The sequence below is a fragment of the Lepisosteus platostomus genome, chromosome 9, assembly GCF_059453375.1.
Source record: "Lepisosteus platostomus isolate fLepPlt1 chromosome 9, fLepPlt1.hap1, whole genome shotgun sequence".
NCBI classification, from domain to species: Eukaryota; Metazoa; Chordata; class Actinopteri; order Semionotiformes; family Lepisosteidae; genus Lepisosteus; species Lepisosteus platostomus.
In genome coordinates, this window is record NC_142619.1 from 62,917,616 (window position 1) to 62,938,674 (window position 21,059).

Genomic DNA, 21,059 nt, shown 5'->3' on the forward strand with positions numbered 1-21,059 from the left:
CATGCGGTCGAGAGCTGTGCCTCACCTGGCCACGCGCAGAGCAGGGCTGTGAGAAACCACCGGGACATGGGCTGCATTCACGTCCGTAGAAACCACTGCAGCAAAGTGGCCTCTAAAATATTTCCAAAACAGAAAAAATAAACCACTGATACAGATTTCCACACTTGTACACCAGCCTTTTCTCAGAGTGCTGTCATTCCTCTGAGAAATGTCTCTATTTATTCACATGGAAAGACGACTAGGACTCTAAGAGCCATAGAAATTCCAATCTCAGGAAGTCCTATATTGACTTCAACTTAACTCCGTTAATAAATTCACAGAACACTTCTTACCTGATTGAATTGATGGCCCACAATGAAAATTTCCCCAGCACATTTTGAACTAAAACTGCAGGTCCTATACATTTGATCAAGACAAACGTAACGGAGTTCCACGTTTTGTTATTTAAAAAAAATATAATTTCCCCCTTTTATAATGTGGTGCTTCTTCAAGATATAAGCCACTGCACCGTTCACAATAATTCTTTCAGCAGATGACATAATTCCGAGTTTAAGGATTTCCCTGAGCTGGAATCAAGTCCAGATCCAATGCTTTCAGTGTGCTCGGAGCGCAAACCCCAGTTCAGCTGGGACACAGCCAACGCCATCAGTTAGAGGCAGTGGCTGGCCGAGGTGTGGCATGATGGAGTATGTGGGAAGGACCTGGGTGTCCACATCTGTGTACTCACTGTTACGGTTTGATTGCAGTACTGGGCGCAACCTATGGTTGGGATTTTGACTCCTATTACAGAGGACGTGTAAATACAGCCTCGCTTGAATGTGCCCTGCAAAACAATAAAGCCACTCAGACAATGCATACGGATACAATTAAAACATTTAAAAATAACTACAATCACAAAAATGTGCAGCCAATCAAGGACACAGCAAGCAACAGTATCATTCATGCAGCTCACGATACTGACAATGATTGAGGCTCCAAACTATCTGCTGATAAAAACACTGGGATTTATTTCTAAATTAATCAAGAAAGACAGACCCTCTTAAAGAACTATAAGCCATTATAACAAGTTCAGATATTTTTTGTACTCACTGTAGCCTCCCCTGAGGCACAGGAAGTCCGTGTGACCTTCAAACAGCTGACACATTGTCCCTGAAGATTAACAGCCAAGTTAACTCACATATATTAACACAGACCATAACTATCAAAACCTGTTATGCACACCAATATAAGATCAAGCCTATAAAACATGAACCCGAATGATTTCATGTATTACATACCTTATGTAATATGGTATCACATGTACAGTACATACCTTATGTCTAGATACCATTATGAAATATAATAATTGAATTTTTCAATCTGTGTCCTGGAAATGATGGTGTAGAGACACCAATGCAAAAAGATGACAACACAAAAACCATAGTTGTGATGCAGTAATCTCTTTTAATCCATATAGATTAAAAATGTTGCAATATGCCGTACGTTATCGGAACCTTTTATTTGTACAGTACAGTACAGTAAAATGAAGATTGCTGTCTGGAATACACCTTAATTCTGCTACAGTTGTCTGATCTGTTCATCATACAGAATGCGTGAGGCAGAGCCACTACTCACAGCGACAATCTTGGACTCGGAGATGTCACACCTGTGGGGCAACACAGGCTCAATAGAGGGAGGAATCAGAACTCCGTCCACCGAGTAGAGTCGGCCATTCTTCGCCTCAACGTCTGCCTCCAGGATCACCTCCCCATTCACAAGCATTTGTCCCTTTTGAGAATCCAGCAGGAATTATTTGGAAATGATGACTAGTGCGAAGAATCCACATGTGAAATGCTGGAATGAGGCCCTTTATTGATATAGTACAATACGTGCATGAAAACACTTACATTGCTGCTGACGTTGAATGTCAAAACCTGGCTGGCCATGGTGACTGAACGGGGAGAGGACACAATACTGACAACTTCCAGCTACAGGTGGAAAAAAAACAATTACTTTAAAAATTTTTTTTTTTGTTTTTTTTTAACAAGGCTATTTCTATATGAGTATATTCCAGCCAGTTTAATCTCCAGACATTAGACTGTACTAGACAGATAGCAATGCTTCAGAATAGCTTTTAGTAGAGACAGACTTACAACAGCAGCCTCTCCAGAAACACATAAAAGACAGTAAGTTTAATGAAATGTGGACACTGAATTTACAGTGAATAAATGAAGAGATACAGTACAGTAGGAAGGGAGACAAAGACGATAAGCTTCAAAAATACCTCAACTGATGGGATGATGTGATTTCTTACTAGTTCCAAAAGCTTATTATTACCCTAGGATGGAACAAAAACAGATCATATAGATAAATATAACATAATTCTTCTGGACACCCCAAAAATAAACATAGTGCTTACTGGAGAGTAACAACAACTTTGACAAACAACTTTGAAAGCATACCTTTCTATTGAGTTAATTTAATTAGATCTTAACAAGCTACAGCAGAGGTCAGTGACTGACTAACAGGAACTACAGGTGCCGTCTCTGATACAACATGAGCCTGAATGCTACATCTGTGTCACATGAGCTGTTAGAGAATGTTCCTGCAGATCATCACAGTTGTAACAGTAGAAACTGAGCTCTGGAAAAGTGAACAAATGACAAAATATTTAGAGTTGAAGGAGGAATCCTACTTGTAAACAATGGGATATATTTTTAAGCATATAGTAGGTTTTTCTTGTAAGTTATACCCTTGTACACTTGAAAACACAGCTTCTAATTGACATTCTGTAAATGCAATAGTCAGTAGAGAGGGAACTTTCTCTGAAGTGAATTCCCTGGGCCACAGGGGACTGGACATCAGTACTGTACCTCAGGAGAAAGCAGGTACTCAAGGGTTCCTTCTTTCATGCTCTCCAAAGCTGAGTTAGTTGGTGCAAAAATGGTGATTGGTCCAGGTCCCTCCAAGAGATTAGCAATGGCTGATTTCTGCACCAGAGAGCCACAGAGTGTGTTAGTCACAAGAGGACTGAGGGCAGTTCATGTCACTGCCCACTCCGAGCCTGGGCTAATAGGGCAGCTGAACACATAGGTTCTAGCTGCTGCAGGTCTCACTGTGGACCAGACCTTTCACACACAGGCATCCTCTTGCTCTGTTCTTTTCCATGTGGACTTTAAAATCCTCATGCTCACCTATAAGACTCTGCATGGCTTGACACCTCAGTATCTGTCTGAAGTATTATTACCTTACTCCTCTTGCTCTTTTCTTTTTGCCTGGATTATATATGGAATCTTTTTTCATGGGGAAAATCTGGTTGTTCATAGTAACAAAAATAAAACTTATTTTAAGCTTTTAAGATTGTTGAAGATATGTAAAATACAAACAATAGTATAAGACATGAGTTTAATCTAGTATTAAACATTGATGTAAGTGTCAGATATTCCACGTTAAAAAAATGTAACATGCCTTTAGTTGTTTGCTTTGTGAATTAATATCTGAAAAGCACTCGTCTCTACTGGCAGGTCCTGTTTGGGGTCCACACAAATAGCTCATAGCATCCCCAACAGAACGTGCACCCTAGTATTTGTCTGATCAACAAACAGCTGCTTGTTTCAGTCCTTCATCTAATCACTGCTGCAAAACACAATTCTTATTGTGGATTCAATGCAGTTACCTGTAATAATGATCTGAATTTGTTGAATTTTCCATTATTGGCAACTATCGTCAGTAGGTTCTCCTATAAAGGTTAAATAAAAGATAAATTAATATTCAGAGATTGTTTGCATGTACAGTCCAGTAAGTCTTTCCTTGCAAGTAGATTTGATTATTTTCATATTGATATTAAAAGAGCAAGGGAATACCTAATGTCTGGATGGAGCAGGGCTGAATCTCATCAAAGTTATTTTAAAACAATACCGATGTGGAAATAAAAATGTTTTAAGCATACAGTACATGACAACATCAACATGCATTAGACTTGATGCATTTGAGTCAGCAATCAAAGGACCAATCAACTCCTGATTGCTCACTTTGGTTTAAGCATCTATGTGACTCTCACACACAGCATCTGTCTGTTATCACCACAAGAGATTCATTGGCACGGCTTCTTCATTTCTCAATGTACTGATGCATGTTTTTCAAATGCAAACGTGCAGACAGTTGAAAACAAACAGTATTTTGCTCCCACTTCTCTGAAGATGAAAACTGGGCTGACCTCTTTATTACTCTCCACAGTGGGCTCTACGCTGTCCATTAGCTTATTGATGATGTGGATCACTCCATTGGAAGCCACAATATCGCCCTGCAAAATGCTGGCTTTCTTCTTACTCCCATGGATCCGGATTTTCACTTGTTGGTCCTTGAATACAGAACAATTGCATGCAGGCAGCAATAAGAAACTAAAGATACAACCTGGGAAACACTGAACCTGTAGAGGCGACTAATGAAAACCTTTGGTGTTGATGTTAACATCTCATTTGCATCTAGACAGTATATGTACTTAAAAGCACAGTATTTTAAAACAAATTGAACTTGAAAGACCATTCCATACAATTTTGGGGACCACATTACAGAAAAGATATTGCTGCTCTAGAAGCACTCCAGGGAAAAACAATGGTTGTAGATGCATTCCAGAGCTTAAGGGCAAGGCGACGCAGTGGATGTCTGTAGAATTATCAGTGGAGCACATAAAAGAGGACACAAGTGAAAACTATGTGGGAGTGCATTTAAAACCAAGAACAGGAGACCTTCTTTTACATGAAGAGTTGTGGGAATCTGGAACCCAGACATATTGTTGAAGCCAATACCCTGGTTTCTTTAACGAAATGCCTGGATGTGACATGCAAATTAATTAGTAACTACCTAATTAGATAAGTTAATCAAACTATCTAGATTCGTTGAATGGCCGTTGATTCATTTCTAATATATCTAGACCGCCTTGATTCCAGATCTGAGACATCTGCACTTTTGTAAAGCAACATTTTACAAAGGCCTGTCTCACGTGGAGCAGCTATAACACATGGGCAATACTTGCAAAGGATGAGTACTCTAATACACACTTTTTGTTCATAAGAAACCACTCTTACAGCTGCTTTGTCTTACTCTTAACAGCTGATTCTATTCAATACAATTCCAGCAACTTTCCTCTGTGCTACCGGCCGCTATTGAGCTTAATGTGCTTAGTGATAGCCCCCTTTCAGCACTGCCATTCTAAATAACTTTAAAAACTTAACAAGCTTTTAAAATTAACTTATCAGGCTGTGCTTGCGTCTTCACACGTATAATGTAAGCAATTGCGTAAATGTTTCCATCATCATGCTTGTTTTTGTGCTCTCATTTCCTGACATGTTTAATAAATACATATTGGTTTCCAATACAAACAGGCCACTCATTTAAAGGAAGAGGACAGGAAGAAGCATGGCCCACAGCCGAGCATGGAGAGCTTCCTCACTTCCTTCCTTGCTGCAGAGAGTGGAAGAGGGCATGATTACCATGAAGCCACACAGAATATTATCAGCCTCTAGCGAAAGGCAGAAGAGTTTCAGTGAGAACCAAATCACAATGGACCATGCACTGAGATACAGCAGTATGCACCCGGTGTTTGTGATTAGCATCCATGACATTGCTGACACATATGGTCAAGCTCAAATCTGTGAAAGGGTCTGATAAGGGTTACACATCAATCAGGCTGTAGCTTTTCTCCAGGACTCTTTACAAGGTAGAAGGCTAAGTGTGTGGATACTTTCTCACTGGCCCATAATGCTGAATAAATCTGCATTAGTGCCCAAACACTGGGTTTAGTGAGAGACCACTGACTGGGATTCTAAATTTAAACATAAGATTCCTGCACAAATTATATTTTTGCCTGTAAAAGTAGTGTAAACACAGTAGATAGTCCAAGAGGCGCAGCTGCGTAAGCTTACAATTAAAACGCTGTCTGGAGGCCAGGCTGATGCAGAAGCAAGCAGTCACCTGGGCCAGTCGCCTTTTCACTCTTTCAAAGTGCTGCTTAGAGGCGTTAGTGCTGCACTGAATGGCGTTCAAAAGAAGGCAATTATGACTCATTTTCTAAACCCAAAGAAATGCAGTGGTGAGACTCATTCCTGCATGATGAAGTGGTAACATATAACATGCTTTTCCTTGATGCTCGAGCTGTGTCCACGATTACCTCTTCGTTCATCACCGATTCTCCCGACTTGCCGGTCAGGGTGTAGTAGATGTCGCCTCGCTTCAGCGCTTCGTAGCTCAGCTCAGTCGCAACCATGTGCAGCTTGGAGAGGTATCGTGCATTCAGCTGATCAGACACAAGCGTCTTAAGCTGCAGAAACAAATACAGCACCCGAGATAATAAGAGTTCTTCAGTCTCGAAAGCCATGGTAAGTTGTAGATGTTCAAGCAACTTCTATAAAAATATTTACAGTAATGAAACAACTTTCTCAATAACTGTATGCACCAAAACATCAAGGAAAGACTGTTTCTAATTTGAGCTCATGAGCAGTCTTGCTCCTGGACTGTAATAAATACTGGTCCTATTCCAACTTTTGATGCCAAGAAATACAATATATTAACTGCTGACATCCTGTTCATGCTATTTCAGTAGGAAGATTTGTAAATATTCCGGAAGTCATTCTGATAATACAATAAGGACAATATTTTCAATCCGACAGAGGGGAACCAGCTCTGAACTTTGGGAAGACCAGACTAAGCTCTCCAGTTCACACTCTGGTAGACAAACCACAAGGTTAGGCAGTTAAAGTTTGTTGTTGTTTGCTCACGTACTTTCTGCATCTTTCTAGGATTTACAATCATTCTTGCAGCCTGTTATATTAACTATAAACCACCTAGAATAAAAGTGTTCATGAATAATAGTAACAATTGAACATGAAGATCATGCCAGCGATGCGCCATGTTGTTGTGCCCAAGGCTTGCGCCGTGTTAATAAGAAGAATTGCTCCCAAGTCTTGTTGCGTCCCAGAGGAGGGAGCGGGACATGGAGCTGGGATACCCGACCCGCAGCGGGAGCAGGACATGGAGCTGGGATACCCACCCCGCAGCGGGAGGGCGACCTGGAGCTGGGATACCCGCCCCGCAGCGGGAGCAGGACATGGAGCTGGGATACCCGCCCCGCAGCGGGAGCAGGACCTGGAGCTGGGATACCCGCCCCGCAGCGGGAGCAGGACCTGGAGCTGGGATACCCGCCCCGCAGCGGGAGCAGGACATGGAGCTGGGATACCAGCCCCGCAGCGGGAGGGCGACCTGGAGCTGGGATACCCGCCCCGCAGCGGGAGGGCGACCTGGAGCTGGGATACCCGCCCCGCAGCGGGAGCAGGACCTGGAGCTGGGATACCCGCCCCGCAGCGGGAGGGCGACCTGGAGCTGGGATACCCGCCCCGCAGCGGGAGGGCGACCTGGAGCTGGGATACCCGCCCCGCAGCGGGAGCAGGACCTGGAGCTGGGATACCCGCCCCGCAGCGGGAGGGCGACCTGGAGCTGGGATACCCGCCCCGCAGCGGGAGCAGGACCTGGAGCTGGGATACCCGCCCCGCAGCGGAAGCAGGACATGGAGCTGGGATACTTGCCCCACAGCAGGAGGACGTACTCTTTGAGCAGCACTTACAGATGTTCCTTTGAAGCCTTTGTTTGTAGGGATGAAGATGGTGAAGGGCCCCAGGGAAGTCAGCGGCCACGACAAGGATGAGTCTGAGGGCGAGAGAATAAAGTGTACCGAGTGCCTCATTTTCTACTCCTTAAAATCTCAAAATACACGAAGTGCTGATAAGAAAGAAAAATAGCAGCTTCGCTTTCTTATGTGATGATTTTCAGTTGTAGGGTATGCAGTTCTTGCAATCTGCTAGACTTGAATATGTGCAAATAAGGAAGTGAGAGAAAATGAGGTGCACAGCCTGGGATAACAACGCCCTTGACTGATAGTACGAGTGAGTTAGAGAATGACAAACTGAAGACATTTAGAAACTTAGCCTTCAAAAAACAAAGAGCCATAATACAACTGCAAAGCCATTCAGGGCTCAGAATGCGAACAGATGGCCCATACTGAGCCTGCGTACCAAAGAGTGTGATGGCACTGGACAGTTGTCCTGTCCACTTTCCGCCAGGCTCTGCATTCAGCTCCCGTAACCTCTGCATAATGTTTCCATAGCAGGTCTTTCCATCTCCGACATACCCCTCGTTACACGTGCACCTGGAGAGGACACAGAGGGAACTCCGTGACGGGAAAAACCTTTAGATTTAGAAAGGAGATGTGATTTATAGACTGATCACCTCTCAGAGTGGGAATAAAGAGCTTACAGGTTCTGCAGGAGACTGAGTAAAAATGCTGCTTTGCTCAGTGTGTCTCATGAAGAAACTCTCCCTCTGATGGCTGATGAACCTGTAGCCGCCTGTACAGTACATCACACAGCCCCAGTCCCTCAGACAGTCGAATCACACACCCACCACAAAAAAAAACTATGGGAAAGACCACATAGAGCTGCCTATCCTACTACACTTTCATACCCAAAAAGTAGAGAGATGTAGGTGCACAGGTCAAGCAATATCCCATCAACCAAAACGAAGGAAAAAGACTTAAATCTTCTCTGTTGCTGTCTTGATAAACAAAAAGCTACACAGCCTCTTAAGAGATGGAACACAAAGTAAGAGCGGGAATTAAAATAATTTATGGGCATTATTTTCATCCTAATCTTTAAATCTGGAACATCACATGGGAATGTCTCTCAAATTCACTACAATCCTGCATCCACCAGGAATAGTGAGGATCACTGGATCACTGTGTAAATCTTCACCGATAGTTTTCAGACTCCTTCATTTTGCTTAAAACAACACTTTGTTTTCATATGGTTTTGTATGACACTATGATTTATAATGCTTTTAGTATAACTGCTGCTGTACCTGACTGTACTTCACTTCACAGTGAAAGTGAACATTTCAGAGCAAATAGGCCTGTTTTCCATTCCCTGTGAATCTTAGGACTGTAACCCTGGAATTAATCTTGTAATACTAGTTATTTTCACGGCCCCATCAAATCTGTTTAAATCTTCAAGAGAACGTACACAATATCTCCTGGGTGTGCAGTCATGCAGCTAGCATCCTTACTGCAGGTGTTGTTTGACAGGCAGATGTCTACAAGACTGCACCCCACTCTTGGCTCCAGATGTTCAAATCCCTCTTTGCACTGGCAGTGAGACTGGAAAGAAAAACCACAAAAACCGTGTAGTTCTTAAAGAGGAAAGCATTTCTTACTTTGAAAGGTTTAAAAATAATCATTCATGTTATAGAGTTGTGACTGTCATTGAACTCTGAATCTTCATTTCTCTTCATCTCAATTATTTTTTTAAATGAAACCACTACTGACATTGTTTTTTGCATTTTAATCTCCCTTGAAATACAGTATATATATATATTATTTCTTCAAGGATTGCTTGAATAATAACATCACAGTTATTTTATTCAGAATACAGTACATAACTGTTACAGTAGTGCTAGTACAACAGGACTGAAAGGATGTTTTAGAATTAAGGTTGTGTAACTGAATTCTCAACTGACACTCAAGATAAAATTAAATTATTAAATTTAAAGTAAAAATATGCTACAGCCAGGCAAGTAGAACAATTTCTCAGAATTCAAGAAAACAGGTTGAGAAATATAGAAATAACGTTCTAATTCAAAATAAACATATGCATATAATTCATGAAAGACAATGAAGACAAAACCCAAACATAAAAATATTTTAAAAATATGAAGACATTATTTTAATATTTTCAATTTTACGGTTACATACGGTTACATCTTTAATACCTTAATTCCTAAGTCTTGAGTATTTTGTTCAACATCCTCCCTCAATGCAGAGGTAGAGGATGCGTGATCTCTCTCCCTCTTTCGAGGTTCAGGTTAGAATTAGAATCGACACAGTGCCGCTCATTCACAGACGGGTTCAGGTTAGACTGATGAATCGACACAGAGCTGCTCATTCACAGAGAGGTTCAGGTTAGACTGATGTTCAGGTTAGACTGATGAATCGACACAGTGCTGCTCAGACACAGAGGGGTTCAGGTTAGACTGATGAATCGACACAGTGCTGCTCATTCACAGAGAGGTTCAGGTTAGACTGATGTTCAGGTTAGACTGATGAATCGACACAGTGCTGCTCAGACACAGAGGGGTTCAGGTTAGACTGATGAATCGACACAGTGCTGCTCAGACACAGAGAGGTTCAGGTTAGACTGATGAATCGACACAGAGCTGCTCAGACACAGAGGGGTTCAGGTTAGACTGATGAATCGACACAGTGCTGCTCAGACACAGAGGGGTTCAGGTTAGACTAATGAATCGACACAGTGCTGCTCAGACACAGAGGGGTTCAGGTTAGACTGATGAATCGACACAAAGCTGCTCAGACACAGAGGGGTTCAGGTTAGACTGATGAATCGACACAGTGCTGCTCAGACACAGAGAGGTTCAGGTTAGACTGATGAATCGACACAGTGCTGCTGAGACACAAAGAGGTTCAGGTTAGACTGATGAATCGACACAGTGCTGCTCAGACACAGAGGGGTTCAGGTTAGACTGATGAATCGACACAGAGCTGCTCAGACACAGAGGGGTTCAGGTTAGACTGATGAATCGACACTGAGCTGCTGAGACACAAAGAGGTTCAGGTTAGACTGATGAATCGACACAGTGCTGCTGAGACACAGAGAGGTTCAGGTTAGACTGATGAATCGACACAGAGCTGCTCAGACACAGAGGGGTTCAGGTTAGACTGATGAATCGACACAGTGCTGCTCAGACACAGAGGGGTTCAGGTTAGACTGATGAATCGACACAGTGCTGCTCAGACACAGAGGGGTTCAGGTTAGACTGATGAATCGACACAGTGCTGCTCAGACACAGAGGGGTTCAGGTTAGACTGATGAATCGACACAGTGCTGCTCAGACACAGAGGGGTTCAGGTTAGACTGATGAATCGACACAGAGCTGCTCAGACACAGAGGGGTTCAGGTTAGACTGATGAATCGACACAGAGCTGCTCAGACACAGAGGGGTTCAGGTTAGACTGATGAATCGACACAGTGCTGCTCAGACACAGAGGGGTTCAGGTGAGACTGATGAATCGACACAGTGCTGCTCAGACACAGAGGGGTTCAGGTTAGACTGATGAATCGACACAGTGCTGCTCAGACACAGAGGGGTTCAGGTTAGACTAATGAATCGACACAGTGCTGCTCAGACACAGAGGGGTTCAGGTTAGACTGATGAATCGACACAAAGCTGCTCAGACACAGAGGGGTTCAGGTTAGACTGATGAATCGACACAGTGCTGCTCAGACACAGAGAGGTTCAGGTTAGACTGATGAATCGACACAGTGCTGCTGAGACACAAAGAGGTTCAGGTTAGACTGATGAATCGACACAGTGCTGCTCAGACACAGAGGGGTTCAGGTTAGACTGATGAATCGACACAGAGCTGCTCAGACACAGAGGGGTTCAGGTTAGACTGATGAATCGACACAGTGCTGCTCAGACACAGAGGGGTTCAGGTTAGACTGATGAATCGACACAGTGCTGCTCAGACACAGAGGGGTTCAGGTTAGACTGATGAATCGACACAGTGCTGCTCAGACACAGAGGGGTTCAGGTTAGACTGATGAATCGACACAGAGCTGCTCAGACACAGAGGGGTTCAGGTTAGACTGATGAATCGACACAGAGCTGCTCAGACACAGAGGGGTTCAGGTTAGACTGATGAATCGACACAGAGCTGCTCAGACACAGAGGGGTTCAGGTTAGACTGATGAATCGACACAGTGCTGCTCAGACACAGAGGGGTTCAGGTGAGACTGATGAATCGACACAGTGCTGCTCAGACACAGAGGGGTGAAGACAGACCTTTCCAGGGCCGTCGTAAACACACACAGTGGAGTCAGGAGGGCAGTTCCCAAAGCTGTCCTGGCAGGGGTCCACTGCCATGCACACCTGCCCATCACCCTGGTACCCTTCGGCGCAGGTGCAGCTGTGGCGATTCGGCCCCAGGTAGGTACAGATAGCATTTGAATGGCATATTTTCTCCAGACAGGGATTAATAGCTGGAAAAAAAGTCACAAAAGAAAAACATGAAAATCTGAATAATTCAAGCAATCCAATTAATTTGACGGTGATCGTCACAGCATACGTGCTGAGCCACTGTGCTATGGCTTGGACTTTGCCTTAACCTGACTTCACAATAAATTGCCACAGAGCCCACACCAGTTCAGCGCATCACAGTGGGGGAGCTTCAGAGTTATTCATTCACTGCAATCCTCAATACTGTCACGGCAGCCGGTCCCGACTCCCGTGTAATGTGTAGTTTAGGACCCTGTGCAGAAGGTATTATCCGGAAGAGACTGGAGAAGGGCTACAGGGAAAACACGGTGAGGGAAGGACTGGATGGCGAACAGGGAGCGGTGCCGACAGTGATCCAGGTGCAAGGGGGGGGCGCAGGTGAACAACTCCAGGACTGTCCAAGGGGGGGAATCTGGGCGCTGTCCAAAATCCAAAAACCGGGTGATCCAAGACGAGACAGGGTTAAAATCCAAAGCGGGATCCAGAACAGGAGGTTAAAAGCACCATGACGAGGCCAGGCGCTCCGAGCCCCGGACTCAGCTGGGTCAGGGTGCCGATCGGAAGCCTAAGACCTCAAGCCACGGACGTAGGGCGACTTAATGCTAGGTGGGCCTTCCAGTGCAGAGCCCCGAGCTTCCGGAGCACCGGGTTTAAATAATACCGGTGAATCCAGGGACAGGTGAACGTGATAATGAAACAAACACAAAAGGGGCGGAGCGCCCTCTAGAGGAGGGATGACGATCTTGACCAATACAGGTTGTCAGCTGAGCACTTACGTGTGCAGTGAGTCCCGTCTCCCCGATGGCCTGGCAAACACTGACACAGCTGCTTCCCGGTGCCGGCGTGTTCTATGCACCTGGCGTTTTCCGAGCACTGCAGAGCTGCGCATTCAGGGATGGCTAAGGAGCAAGAGGAACGGACCAAATCACATTTCCGTATGATTCGCTTTGAAAAGATTCCTATTGTACAAGGATCCTGAACAGGATCAAAACACCTTTAAAACAAATTGGAAAAAAACTTGAAAACAAATGGGGAAACAATAAGTTGCTAAAATATTCCGACCTCTATTAAAAATGCAATCACAAATGTCTACAGAATAACTTAATATGAAATCTTTTATGAGATTACAGTTAATATGTCTCATGAGATTATGAGATTATATGAGAATGTGAGATTAACGGTCCCACACTGACAGAATAAACACTGACTGAATCTGTTTAGTCTGGAACAGAGAAGTGTAGGAAGAGATCTGACATTTGAAAAGGCATCAATACAGTCAACCTAGCAGATTTCTCCAGAAACATGAACCAGAGGGCAGTGAAATGAAAACTATGTAGAAGTGCATTTAAAAATGAGAATAGGAGGTACTTCTTTACCCAAAGGGATGTGGGAGTATGGAACACGATACCTGGCCATATAGTTGAAGACAGTACCCTGGGCTCCTTTAAGATATGGGTGGATGAGATTCTTGGCATAGTTACTAACAACCAAATGGGCCAGGTGGGCTGAATGGTCTCATCTCATTAATCATCTATTTTATACCATCAATCCAGAATCCCACTTTATAACAAAAAGGACAATGCGTGATGATTTCAGTAAATATCATTCTGGGCCAAAACTAGGGAGCTGACACTTACTATACCTGTCTAATTTTCGAAAATCCCATAGCTTCTGTGCCTATAAAATATGTTACTTAACCTGACCTTACAAGCTCTTCTGCATTAATCCTCAAGCTTATGTTGTCGCTTCTAACAACTTGTTCTCCAAATTCCCTGGGCTCATATGTCTGAAGTATGGGACCTGGACAATAGTTTTTTTTTAAGGTTTCTTGTTCTTGTCAGTAGGTTAGACAAGATAAAAGCGGGCTCTGAACTGGTTCAGCCCTGGGGTCCAGGCATTGTGGGGTGTAGCCTGGGTTATGTCGGTACACTGTGACCACGACTCCATCAGGGCATCTCTGGGCTCATGAGGGCCTTGGCTGGTCAGCTCCTCCTTGGCTCCCGAGCGCAGCAGTGGCCCTGTGACACCAGGCACATGGAGCTTGTTCGAGGCCGAATGGCTCTGGCTCTCTCTCAGTAACATACAGGAGCTGGAGCTGTAAGCCAAGTTGCAAACAACTGGCAGTTTCAAATGTGGCGGGTATGCAATAAAAACAAACAACGCAAGAACATAACCAATCAGTCTTAGAGCCAGTTGAGAAAATATCAAAATGGAAGATCATGGAAAGGTCTCTGGACAGTACTGTAGGTCACATAGTTCATAAAAATGATCATCTTTTAAGTTCCCATCCCAGGACTTACGCTGATCGCAGTATCGGCCTTTGTACCCTGAGAAACACGTACATGTCCCATCGCCTTTCGTTCCACTGTTGCAAAGCCCATGCAAACAGATACAAGCTGCAGAATGGAGAAAACAGTGTCTTAAACTGTTGTTACTGAATAGGCTTCTCCTTCAAATATAATTAGAACGGAGACAAAGAATATCATTGTCCTGTTTGATTTTTATCCTGCAGTTACAGGTTGAAAATCCTTTATTCGAAATTCCAAAATCCGAAAACCTCCAAAATCCGAAAGTTGTTTGAATGCTGACATGACACGCCACGAAGTGCGGGATGGTACCACCACGTACAGCTGTTGTGCGTCTCTTTCACCTCCACATAAAACGAGTGAGTGTATGAGTGTAACATGACTAGCGGAATTGTTGCGTTACAAATATAATGCTGACGTTTTCAGTTTTCATTACATTTACCTGTAATCAAATTCCATGTTTTGTTTTTATACAAAAGCTTTATGTACTGTAACCTTTTTATAAAAACACAACTTCGTAGGTGGATACTGATAACTTACCGAACTTTTCAGCTCACTGTGATGTCATCGATGACGTACCCTCTCCCTCAAGTTTCTCGGACCTAATGTAGTTGTAATGTCTGGGGCTGCGTTTATCTTCAAGTTTGGAAGCAGTGATCATCATGTTTTTTTTTGTACAGTAAGTACAAAACGTTATTTTTACGTGAGATCTGAATTTCACCTCCATGTATGAGTGTAACTTGACTAGCGTCATTACTTGTCCATTACTTTAAAAATAAAATGATGACTTTTTCAGTTTTCATTTTATTTACCTGTAATCATATTCAATGCTTTGTTTAATACCTGTATAGTAAAAAATAAAATACAAATGGCGTACGTGTACTGCAACCTTTTAATCAAAACATGACATCGTAGGTGGAGACTGATATCTTACCTTTCTGATGGTATTATGTTAAAAAAATATTAAAATTTTATATAGAACTACATTCAGGGTAAATGTATACGCTATATTATGAAATGTAAATGGATATCATGTTTAGACGTGGGTCCCATCCCCAAGCTGTCCTATTTTATAGATGCAAATCTAAAAATATTCCGAAATAAAAAAAAAATCCGAAATCCGCAACACTTTCGGTCCCAGGAATTTCGGATAAGGGATTCTCAACCTGTATTATATTTCTTAGGAATGGCTAACAAAGCTTACCGAAGGAAGAGGCATTGAGCATTGCTTTGCATGTTTTTAAAACACATCAAAGCTTTGCACCTTCTTACCTAAACTGCAGTTAGCGCCGTACATGTTGTTGTCGACACAGGTTTCACAAGCAGTTCCCCCAAAACCTGCCTGAAAGAGACAAGGAGGTAGAGTTTTGAGCTACTATACATGAGAAAGAGGACATTCTGTGTATTCACTGTGTAGCAGTTACTGTGTAATTACTTTGTACCTGTTACAGTGATATATTTACTGTGCACTAGATACAGTGTACCAGTTACTACAGTATGTGCCAGTTACAATGTACTAGGTACTGTGTAATTACTTTGTACCTGTTACAGTGTAATAGTTACTATGTATTATAAAACGGATTGGCTGACACGCTTTCGAAGCCGTGCTATATTCTCTGATTACGCACACCCTGGAAGGAATTTTGACTTTTTACTGTGTGAAAAAGAAATATAAATGCGCTGACCGATAAATTACGGTCAATCAAATCAATCGCATAGGCTTTTAAAGATTACTTCTTAGCGTAGATAAGAAAGCTTGGATTCTCAGGTATCTGATACGTGTACTGTATCTTCTTTTGCTGTCTTTGTTGTGCTATTGAGGATCCTTGTGATTTTTTGTGCTCTCGTTGAATGATAGTGTTGCGTAGTTTTAATCATTCTCATTCTTAGAAATTATCAAACGCTCGGTTAAAAGCAAGGGAGATTATGTCTGTTATAGTTATAGCGAGAGTTCGCTACGGTGTTATTGGAAACCCAATTTTAATGACAAAGCGCTGGAGTGATATCCTGATAGGCACCGACACCAGCGCCAGCGAAAACCAAAATGACTGACGAACTAGGGACTGGACAGTTTTTCAATGCTTGTACGATCAATGGAAATGTTCAAATAAGAGTACTAAAGAAATAAACAAAAAAACAAGTCATTTATTATCATATTGGCTAGCTAATGTCCTCTTTTCGCTACTGAATGTTACCTTTGGCCGTGTTTCTGCGTTGCGTAGCAACGAGGGACTATATTCTCAGACGGAGGAACCTAAACAGCTTAATTTTCGTGTTAAATATTTTTTTTAAAATTAAAATCCATTCTATACAGCAATCGCATATTTAGGGACCGTTTAATAAAAGCAATAAGGCACTTGAGGCCTGTGCTATATCGTGGATATAGTCACAGTTAACAACGCCTTTTAACTGTGACTATATTCACGAGATAGCGCGGCCTCTCGTGCCTTCTTGCTTAACTAGTTAACGTGTGTTACTGTGTGCCAGTTACAGTGTTCTAGGTACTGTGAACCACTTACTGAAAGTAAGGTGAAACAGAAACACCTGACGAGGTGAAACAGAAGATGGCGGAGAAGATGCAGGTAATAAAAACGTGCCGAAGAAAATTCGAGGACACAGTGGGTCCTGAAAGACGTACCGAGCAGCTGCAGGTTCCATTGCCGGACAGGCCATCAGAGCAAACCCCCCTGTTACTGCAGGGTGTCTCGGCTCTCTCCGGGCATTCTGCATCAGGACACAGGGAAAAGAAGCTCCTTTAAATTACAGTGTGTTTGGAAAGGAATTGACACACAGTTTATATCAATCTCTCATATAAAAGGACAGTGATAACATACACAGAGTTAAGCGTACAGCTAAATGACAATATTTACAATGCTTCTAGAGAGTCACTATGCACCAGTCCACATGAACGCCCATGAAATAATCCCAGAATATCCATTTTCTTCTTTCTCACTCACAATAACCAAGAATCTGACCTCTGTGAAGGCCTGACAGAAATAGCTAGTCCTCTCTCGCTGATGGGGTCTTTGTTCTCTGCCCTTTTATCAGTCTTTCTCAACATTCAAGCACTCTGCTGCATTTCCTTCCTTCCATCCTCTGAAAACCGCGGTTGTGTTTGTTGGAAGCCCATCAAACTAATTCCTCAAGACGGAATGTTCCAGAGCTCCAATTTTGGATCTCAGGTCTGATCTTGGAGTCAGCAGTTTCTGGGTTTTGCACAGAATGTGCGAGAGAATCAATATCCATGGCCGTCCTAGGTCCTCAAAGAAACTTGCAGTTGAAGGTGTAACGAAAAACAAATATGTCTAAGCAGTGAAAAATCAACATTTATAGACTAGCAATTTCAGAATGCATTAGCCCTGTGCCTTAGCCTAGAGACAGGCGGATGATAGATGCCAATATTTAATTACTACTTGATTAATTGATAAAGATCACTTCCATCGTTAATTAACCAATGCACTAAAGATATGTAGTGTTTATCTGGAGGAACCAAGGCTGTGAAGAAACCCACTTTTTGTCTAACAGACACCGTGGAAGTGTTCTGCTGTTACATAGTGATGGAAAGGTTTTGATCTAGTAAAGATTAATTTAGTAGCAGTTTATCACTTGCAGAGCAATGAGAGGAAGGCCGAGAAGAGCAGGGTGTCAAGCCATGCCAAGAGAGTGTTTAATCTTTTGTACGAACGAGCCTCATGTTTCCGCCTGCAGAGCTGGCGTTTCTAATCTTTGGAGAATTTGATTTTGTCTAACTTTATCTTAGTTCATAATCACACACCTCCTGTTCATAACAAAGATTGTGCTCTAGTATTATCATAGTTTTCTTTGAAGTGAGTATTCAGATTTCACCACTGGCTCTTTGATCACAGACATTTTTAGTGACAGCAATACAATGACTGAACTTTTTTTACTTCCATGCTGTGAATCTGTACAGAAAGGCTGAAATTTATCACTGAAGTGATACATTGAGGAAACACCTATATGACCCCAAATCCCGACTGTCAGCACATTCCAGGAGGTGGCTGCCGGTTGCTGTGCTCTACTGTGAAGGAAGGAAGAATATCTGTTTTGGGATTTACAGGCATGTACTGTATCCTCTGAAAGATCCCTCTGTGAGTGTGTGCTTCATTACAATGGCATAAAGAACAATACAGGTCACTCAAAGCAGAGGACATTTGTCTTGTGTTAAAACTTTCCTATTTAGGCTGTCAAAGTGATGTATCTGTGTCTTTTTTTTATAATTTTTAAGTAAATGATTTAAAATAAACTTTGAAGAACTTCATATTTCTGGTCTGTTCTTTACAGTCTGGCAGGAGTTTAACTGTTCAAGGATCAGGCAATGTTTTTTTTTTATTTACACTCAATTACATTGCGATTCCTATCAGTTTATTTTTCTTTAAAATCAAACCAAATTTTAACAACAACTGTTTATTGTTTCGCCACATCCAATACTTTCAATTAACTTTTTTCTCCTTTTTGAAAGTCTGTCAGTCAAAGTTGTTTCACATTCTCTACTCATTTCTTTACTTAGATCTTGTGTATTACAGTAATTTATTTACCTTTTATTTCAATATATGTCTTTTCATTTTTCCTATAAACCTCTCTCTACATTTTAGATGAAATCACACCTGGTTTAGTTCTGCAGATTCAGTAGATATTGAAATGCCTGCACAGTATTTAATATGAAATGTAACAATTGTGATATACTGTAAATATACAGATAATTTATTCAGGCTTTAACCTCAATAATTCAAATTATAAAATGAACCATTGTTTAAATTCTTTTAAGCATTAGAAATTGAAGAACTAAAATAGTTTTAATTTAATTATCATGACTACATTGTACTTCAGAATTTTCTGGGCTGACAACACAGGTTACCTTCTTTAATAACATTTTATTTACAGAATGCAAAGAAAGAACCAAATAGAAAATATTTTTTTTACTATTTATGTGATGTTTAAATATAACATTTCTTGAAAGGTTCTGATTCTGACTGAAAACCTGCACTAAATAAATCAGATTTTTTTTAATTGCCTTCGCAGCTGCAATTATGAAGGAGAAATGTTGAATGAAAAGGAAATACAGGAAAGTGAGGAAGGTCATCTTTGCAGGCAAGGAAACAGACAGCTTCTCCTGCTCATTCACATTCACACACAGTTGAACATAACACACAGGAGAGACATAATGTACTGTTTCTATTGCAAACTAACACACCAGCTGGGTTCTGCACCGATACCCCCATTTCAGCGTGCCAATGACTTTGAAGAAGATACATCGGTTTTCTTCAAGGACTGGCAAGATCAGATCTGATTTGCAAAGTTATCAGAATTTACTTGCTTCCAATTAAAATACAGTAGGTACAGTATAAGATTAAGAATAATGCTGTGCCCCAAAGCAGCCACCTAACAGATGTTCCTGGTGTACCTACCCATGCAGTCGGTCCCCCAGTATCCAGGACAGCACTGTGGCTCCATAACCTCTTTGATGCAAATATGACTACAGCCTGGGAGCGATAGGCTGTAGTTATTCACTGAATATAAGTACCTATGAGCACACAAACAGATGAATTGCGAAGTTAATCAAAAACATGTACAGTAGATCCCATGTCAATATTTACTCTGTAATTTCTGATTGTAGTCTCCGAGGCAAACGATAAATTCTGCAATATGTGCAGCTTTTTGAAAGATCATGTAGACGTCTTTATCCACAGCTGTCATCAGAAACATACCGAAACAAATCACTGAATCCTTCTTTCTGAACAGCTAAGGATGCTAATAAAAGTGTTTTCAGAACTCCTTTTTTCAAATATTTCACGGCTAAGCTTCTTTAACCTCCTCTTCCCCGTTTCTCTGAAAAACCAGTGAAACATTCAGTTGATATTTGGGACACGTACTGCCTGCCTGGCTCAAAGGGGCTTTGCTGTAGGTCTCCTGCAAGCCCTGGCCTCACCTGCAGTCTGGGTTCCCACTGCCTGTAGAGATCTTCTTGTACCCCTCTGGACAGTCTACCTTTGCGCTGAGGATGCAGGAACGGCACTCGGATTTTGTCATCACCAGTGTCTTCTTGTCACACCTGTTCTGTTTATAGCAGACATTGTTAAACTTGCAGGAACAGACAATATGACCATCATCAATTTTTTTCTGCTTATTAATTGCAGTTTTATTTTCTAATTCAGTCTGATAAAAGCCGGATGTTACAGCAATTTATTAATCACACGGCACCTGCTAAATGTCTTATTCAGGCAGGGTTTGGGGGTACTGTTTCTGAAGTGTATGAATAATGTTGTAACTTGAATTCTATTATTTCTTCCTGGACAAAGACATCTATAAATGAACTGTTTATGATGAAGATTGTTATTATTTTAAACATTCTCGCTTTTAAGACATATAATGTCACAAACCAGAGAACATTAATACCACAAAACTAGCAAATTAAAATGTTTTGACAACCCTGCTGGGGTCTTTAACAGTAACACTGCAGGTTTTTTCTCAAAGGAGAGATGTTTTCCCTTTTCGTTTCCAGAGTAGTGCCTTTTAATTAAAGCAGCAGCAAAATGTGGGAGACCAGATCAGAAAGTCTCCCTGCTGTGTTCACAATATTGGTTGCAATTTTCCTAAATTCAGAAAAACAGATGCCTGTCTTTATGTCCTGCCTGAACC

At 42.0% G+C, this 21,059-nt stretch overlaps 1 protein-coding gene across 4 annotated transcripts in view; it reads right to left on the reverse strand.

The window, feature by feature from the left end:
- stab2 (stabilin 2) overlaps positions 1-21,059 on the reverse strand; it is a 60,473-nt gene that overhangs the window by 38,704 nt on the left and 710 nt on the right. For 2 of the 4 annotated variants that reach the window (XM_088646132.1, XM_088646135.1), the window contains exons 2-21: positions 20,350-20,477; positions 19,829-19,944; positions 17,041-17,126; positions 15,675-15,744; positions 14,397-14,492; positions 12,873-12,995; positions 11,884-12,080; positions 9,048-9,181; positions 8,046-8,179; positions 7,598-7,680; positions 6,149-6,298; positions 4,196-4,339; positions 3,656-3,718; positions 2,853-2,969; positions 2,264-2,317; positions 1,887-1,967; positions 1,615-1,767; positions 1,090-1,149; positions 728-823; positions 26-112 (exon numbers count right to left, since the gene is read on the reverse strand). In XM_088646132.1, the coding sequence (XP_088502258.1) occupies positions 26-112; positions 728-823; positions 1,090-1,149; positions 1,615-1,767; positions 1,887-1,967; positions 2,264-2,317; positions 2,853-2,969; positions 3,656-3,718; positions 4,196-4,339; positions 6,149-6,298; positions 7,598-7,680; positions 8,046-8,179; positions 9,048-9,181; positions 11,884-12,080; positions 12,873-12,995; positions 14,397-14,492; positions 15,675-15,744; positions 17,041-17,126; positions 19,829-19,944; positions 20,350-20,477 (2,172 nt within the window). Of the gene's footprint in view, positions 1-25; positions 113-727; positions 824-1,089; positions 1,150-1,614; positions 1,768-1,886; positions 1,968-2,263; positions 2,318-2,852; positions 2,970-3,655; positions 3,719-4,195; positions 4,340-6,148; positions 6,299-7,597; positions 7,681-8,045; positions 8,180-9,047; positions 9,182-11,883; positions 12,081-12,872; positions 12,996-14,396; positions 14,493-15,674; positions 15,745-17,036; positions 17,127-19,828; positions 19,945-20,349; positions 20,478-21,059 lie in introns of all 4 variants that reach the window. The other 2 variants (XM_088646133.1, XM_088646134.1) reach the window with 2 other exon arrangements.